The sequence below is a fragment of the Gekko japonicus genome, unplaced genomic scaffold (genome assembly GCF_001447785.1).
Source record: "Gekko japonicus isolate JY-2015 unplaced genomic scaffold, Gekko_japonicus_V1.1 scaffold174, whole genome shotgun sequence".
In the NCBI taxonomy this organism is placed as follows: domain Eukaryota; kingdom Metazoa; phylum Chordata; class Lepidosauria; order Squamata; family Gekkonidae; genus Gekko; species Gekko japonicus.
In genome coordinates, this window is record NW_015177013.1 from 1,618,374 (window position 1) to 1,624,628 (window position 6,255).

A 6,255-nucleotide genomic window follows, 5' to 3' on the forward strand; every position below is an offset into this window, starting at 1 on the left:
AAAGAAGCAGAAGGAAAAGAATTTAAAACCAGATGGGGAGGACGAAGAAGAAGAAGAATCCTACTCACAGGATTCAACAAGCCAAAATTCCACGTCATCAGAATCATCTGAATCGGGAAAAGGAGAGGCTGCTCCCAAACTCCTGAAAACGAAGAAACGCAAGAAGAAAAGACTCTAGAACTAAGACAATAATACTAAAGGCAGTAATTGTGTTAAGCTATTAAATGTGTACTATCATAATTGAACCAAATCTTGATATAACGTGTAATATTAGGTTAAAAAGCATTATTTTTTCAACTATTCAGATCGTGACATGTATTAGACTTCTCCCTTCCTCCAAATCCAGTAGATGAAATAGATTAGAATGGTAGTATTCCGTCCCCTATCAAGTAGATATATGTATTAGATTTCCTTTACCCATCACCCATAGTGATAGTTTTAGGGCATTAGTATCCCTTCCCCTATCCCATAATTGTAGCGTGTAGAAAATGCAAATTAAAAAAAAAGATTCCCCTTCGGGGGGCCAACCCCCCCCCACAAAACTTCAATGCAGCCCCTAGACATCCATGCTATGGAAAAGGCAACCCTCCCACTTACACATGTGTAGTCTCACCCACAAATCCTGGTTTAGTACAGGATGCTAACTATGGCCACAGCCAATAATATCCTTTCCCAGCAGTGCGGTATGGCCCCCTTCTCTGCCCCCTTCTATGCCTCCGGAATGATCTCCCTTTCTCCCTTTCTCATCTGAGGAGGTGAGCTCTGACTCAGGGGAGCTCATGCTGGGACTAGTGATGTCAGTCGTCAGGATGCCACTAGACCTCTGTTTTGTGTAGCCACAAAATATAACACCCTTTCCCCGTGGGCTATGGGGTAGGGGACATTCAGGCCACATGCCTCTGTAGGGGTCGCCAACAAAGAGTAACTGTACATCGCTCAGAGCCAGCAGCTCTGCAAGGATTGAGCGATTAATAAATTGAAAGATTATTATTATTATTATTATTATTAACTTCAGCCAGGACGCCCCATAGTTCAGCTGATAGGATGGGCGGCATGGGACTCTGCCTCTGAGGTCTCTGATTTGCCCAATTAGAGCAAGTGACTGCGTGGGATGACTGGCAGCTGCCCCTCTGTGCTCCATGGATCTGCCGCCTAAGCAACCATGGCACCTGTCGCCTCACAGGGTTGAGCCCTGTGCTGCAGCAGAAGCAGGAGAAACAGATACAGATGAGGTATGGTTAACACAGAGGATGAATAAGTGTCATTTGGGTGGCCGTGCCATGAGCCACAGGGGTAGCCAGACAAACAGAGCCCCCCCCCATGGGGGGGGGAACCACAGATTCTACTGGGGCCTCACTGGCATAACTGTAGTGGTGATGGCGACTATGTTGTTCATCATCATTGCAGGTGATTCAACAAGGAGGAACCTTGGGAGGGCGAAGGTGCGGTATGGGCTGGCTGCAGTGACCAGTGAGGGGATCCTGCCATTCTGCCATGGGGCTGCCATCCCACTGATTCCAGCCTAGCTCCTGCAGCATCCCAACTCAGACAGCCATCTGTCCTGCAAGCCCACCCTGCTCACAGGCATGCTGTGATAGGGAGGACTCAGCCCAGCCTCCCATAGCTTCCTGAAGCAGCTTGCAAAGCCACAGAGGCTGTACCAGATACTTCACTACTGTTGCTGTTCAATAAAGTCTGGAGTGATCTACAACTCTGTCCCTGTCTGTTTGTAGTTGTTGGAAGAAGGAAGAAGGAGGAGGAGAAGGAGAAGAAGAGTTGGATTTATACCCCACCCTTCACTCAGAGTCTCAGAGAGGCTTACAATCTCCTTCCCTTCCTCACCCCACAACAGACACCCTGTGAGGTAGGTGGGGCTGAGAGAACTCTTTCGAGGACTGCTCTTGAGAGAACAGCTCTGAGAGAACTGTGGCTTGCACAAGGTCACCCAGCAGCTGCAAGTGGAGGAGTGGGGAATCAAACCTGGTTCTCCCAGATTAGAATCACACTCCTAACCACTACACCAAACTGGCTCTCTGAGCAGATGAGGTTTGCTCTCTGCCCCCTTCTATGCCTCCCGGAATGATCTCCCTTTCTCATCTGAGGAGGTGAGCTCTGACTCAGGGGAGCTCATGCTGGGACTGGTGATGTCAGTCGTCAGGATGCCACTAGACCTCTGTTTTGTGTAGCCACAAAATATAACACCCTTTCCCCGTGGGCTATGGGGTAGGGGACATTCAGGCCACATGCCTCTGTAGGGGTCGCACTATCATTTGGTCTTTCCTCCTGGTCCTCAGATGCTGGGGAGGCAGTGGCTTCAAGGAGCCGTGGTTGCATCAGCAGGTGGTGATTGGCTGTACCTGTGTGTGCCACTCAGAGGAACATTGATCCCCCTGTGGAATGTCCATAGGGATGCAACCAGCTGTACCACTGCACCACCGCTGCAGCAGCCTTCAGGACAGACTGCAAAGCAGCGGCATAGGCTTCACTCAATAGTGCGTTTACATTAGAGGGTTTTTTTTTAAGGCAGTGGAAATGCCTTGGAATAAGTAGGTAATAGCATGAAACTACCAACAGATAATTTTCTGTTTCATTAGGCTGTCCCATTCTGTAAACATTTTTATAGTGCTGAATCGGAATCAGATGGCACACAGATTATGCAGGCCTGCCACCTGTACTGTGGGAGGATTTTCTGGGATAAAGAAATTCCTTAGAATATCCAGCCTGCCCTCAGCCTATGGGTGTCAAATTCAAATGGGTTAGAGGGTCAAAATCCCACCAAGCATTATGACCATCGTTGTTTACTGGGGGGAGGGATTAAATTCTGCCTGTTACATGCAGCAGCCATTGGGGGAGTCATCTCTACTAAGGGCATCCGTTCTCAAGTGCTGTGGTTCTGTAATGTGCATGAGATGCGTGGTGGGGCTAGTAAAACCCACACAGGGAGCGCCTAATGCCTCGTAAGCCACCTTGGCCTTATTTTTTACCCCTGCTGTACGTGATGTGTTGATATTGTATACAAACATTCATAAGTGCTATCAAATCACAACTGACTTATGGCGACCCCAACAGGGGGCTTTCAAGGCAAGTGAGAAGCAGAGGTGGTTTGCCATGGCCTTCCTCTGCAGACCACTACTCTGGTCTCCCATCCAAGTATTGACCCGGCTTAGCCTCTGCGGTTGATGAGATCAGTTTTTACCATGCCGCCTTCCCTCCTTGATATTGTATACATGGCATCATTAACTATAGGCAAGGGCTGCCAGTGCCGATGCATTTCCCATTATCATCGGTGTGTAGTTTATGGGGCCCATAGCAACATACCTGTATCCTGTCCTCAGGGAGCTCAGTTTTCATTGCTAACATTTCCCTGGCATACACATCAGGATAATGAGCTTCATTGAAAGCCTTTTCCAGTTCCTCCAGTTGGTGGGCAGTAAATACTGTCCTGAAGGTACAAGAGATTTAAAAAAATACATTTTGCGTCTTTCACACACAAAAATGTTCTCAATGAATAACATATTGAGTTCATCCAGCGTAAAAAATGGACACATGAGCCATGATCACGGCAACTAGACACTACTTTAAACGCTTGTAAACTGTAAGTAGACTGAGTGATATCTTCTAAACCTCACTGTTGAAGACCTGCACAACTTCTGACCAACCAAGACAAATGTATGATAGCACGTTAAGCCCTCCCCTCCCCCCAGGATTATGTAGTCCCCAAAAGCCAGCTAAAGTATAATGAACCCATGCCATACTCTACTGATCACTCAACAGCCACATGTCTCTGAATACCGACTGATGACAGCTAATATCATGCCCTGCTGGTGAGTTCCAAGGCATTATATTGGACATGGTAGGAACCAGGATGCTAGACGAGATGGGCCTTTGTTCTGACCCACTGGGATACTCCTTACCACAACTGCTTAATTTTTCCACATCTTATTCAATATACTGTTCTCTCTCTCTGCCTCCCAGTTACCTGAAAAATCTTTCCCAAGGAAGGGAAAACATGAGAGAGTAACTGCATCTTTAAAAATTATACCTCACCTCTCAGCCAAGGGCTTCTGAGGTAGCTTCCACATAACATCAAAAGTTAAAAACAATTCTATAAAAATATCAACATCGAGCAATGAAAGTGCCATTAAAAAACAAAAAAGTTTGCAAGCACACACACACACACATCACCAGTCAACCAAATGCCTTCATGCACACACACAAAACTCCTTAGCCTAGTAACTGCACTAAACAGAGTAGCTCTCAGGTGAGCAGTCGCGGGAAGGACTTCCATAATTATGATGCCGCTTTTCTTTCCAGACTTGTGATTAAACAAGTTGAGAGCCTCCCAGCTCAATCAGGTTCCCTGCTGCTAAGAAACTGACGCTTGCAGATTTGAGACTTGATCCAAACCACGTTTAGCCCTGGATCCAGTTTTCACTGCTGGAACTCAGCACTGAATATGGTTAACCATCGATCAAATGCAGCTTAAGGCTTCCAGCACAGAAGACTTGAGTGACGGTCTTGAGCCCCCAAAACAACTCACTGTAGAAATTAAGCAGTGGATAGTTCATGCAAGTATCCTCCGATATCTACAGTAAAGCTTAAAAATGAAGAGACGCTAAATGGGGCTCCCAGAAACCATAACATTTTCTTACAAAGTTTAATTTGAAGTCTAGCATTACAGCTTGAAGTTAGCAGGACCCCAGGTAATGTCCCATATTGTTACCTGTGCCGACGTTTCTTTCTCTTGATCTGGGACCCAGAAGCCTTCAGGTCACTCTTGTCCCCTGACAAGCTACCTTCATCTGATAAATATTTTAAAGGAAAAGAAAACTGATCAGATCTGGGGCTTTTTTTCCAGCTTGAATCTAACAGGAAAGGTATCTTCAGAGACAGCACTGGGGGGGGGGGGTGTAGCAGTCCACCTGTGCCTCTATGCTGACCCATATGTAAGAAACCTTTCTACTAGGCCATAACCAAGGAGAGAGGGGCAGATGACTGCCAGCCAGGAGAGCAAGCAGGGTTGGCAAGGGGCCAGGGCTGATTAAAACCACTCTCCCCAGTCATCAGGAATATAGGTCAGCTTCATCCATCTCCTCTGCCAAGCAAAAGAAAGGAGTGGGGAGTGCTGGCACAAACGCTGGCTTTTCAGCACCAGGAGAACAGCAAGAACAGATGGACACCACAGCTCTCTGCATGGCTAGGGGTGGGAGAAAAATTAGAGGCAGCCCAATTCATCTACCAAAGGACCAATAGAAACAGGCAAGGAATAACCGAGGCAAATCCAGTTGGTCCTATAAGAAGCCCTCTATGAACCACTGCAAAAGTTATCAGATGTCCCTTGTTTTAGGCAGGTTCTTTATCTTAGACCACCGCATCCCAAAATCAGCCAGTCCCATCTGGCCATGATGTTCACATATTAGAGGTGTCCGAGAGGGCACCGGGGAACAGTGATTGCTGAGCTCCCTTTCGTGTGAAGCTTCATGCCTGAAACGGTGGTTTCCATGGCGTGGTTCTAACAGGCTGCTTGTCTGTTACTTTAAACGCAAATACAGGTAACAAAATCCCAGCCATTCCTTGCGTGAAGGAGAAGGACTTCAAATCCGACTGAAGATGTTTCTCGAGCAGAGAAGTGGAAGACAGAGCTTTTCTCGTCACCAGGTGGAGGGGGTAAAGGTAAAGGTTCCCTTGCTCGAAAGCCAGTCGAGTCCGACTCTAGGGTTGCGGTGCTCCTCTCCGTTTCAAAGCGGAAGAGCCAGCGCTGTCCGAAGACGTTTCCGTGGTCATGTGGCCGGCAGGACTAAACACCAAGGCGCACGGAACGCTGTTACCCCGGGTCTCGAACCGCTGAACTACCGACCTTCCACAGCCTGCAGTTCAGCGTCTTTAACCAGTTGAGCCACCGCAGCTCCGATGGAGGGGGGGGGGGACCTCGAAATCGCCACTTTCAGAAGTGACATCCCCACCCACCCCGCGCGCGCGCCGGAGAGAGGCCGTGTTGGGCAGGGGCGCGAGCGCCGTCCTGGGATGCGGCCGGGGAAGGGCAAGGCAGGGCGAAGCCGCCGCTCGGTGGACGCCAGAAGAGGCTGCCCAGAAGGACGCCTGGCCTGCGGGGTGGGGTGAGGTGGGGGCATCGGCAGGTGATGCTGCAGCAAGAGGAGGGGCGTTTTCATGCCAACAGGTACTTCTTCTGCCCACAGTCCCCCCAGGGATGCAGCTCCGCAAAGCCCGGCGGGCTCTCTGGCCAGCAGCAACAGC

General features: G+C 48.8%; 1 protein-coding gene across 1 annotated transcript in view; it reads right to left on the reverse strand.

Annotated features, from left to right (window-relative positions):
* The window catches only part of VSX1 (visual system homeobox 1), a 25,482-nt gene that overhangs the window by 7,703 nt on the left and 11,524 nt on the right, over positions 1-6,255 (reverse strand). Inside the window, exons 2-3 of the mRNA XM_015427673.1 lie at positions 4,724-4,858; positions 3,319-3,442 (exon numbers count right to left, since the gene is read on the reverse strand). Coding sequence (XP_015283159.1) covers positions 3,319-3,442; positions 4,724-4,858 — 259 coding nt within the window. The remainder of the gene's footprint in view (positions 1-3,318; positions 3,443-4,723; positions 4,859-6,255) is intronic.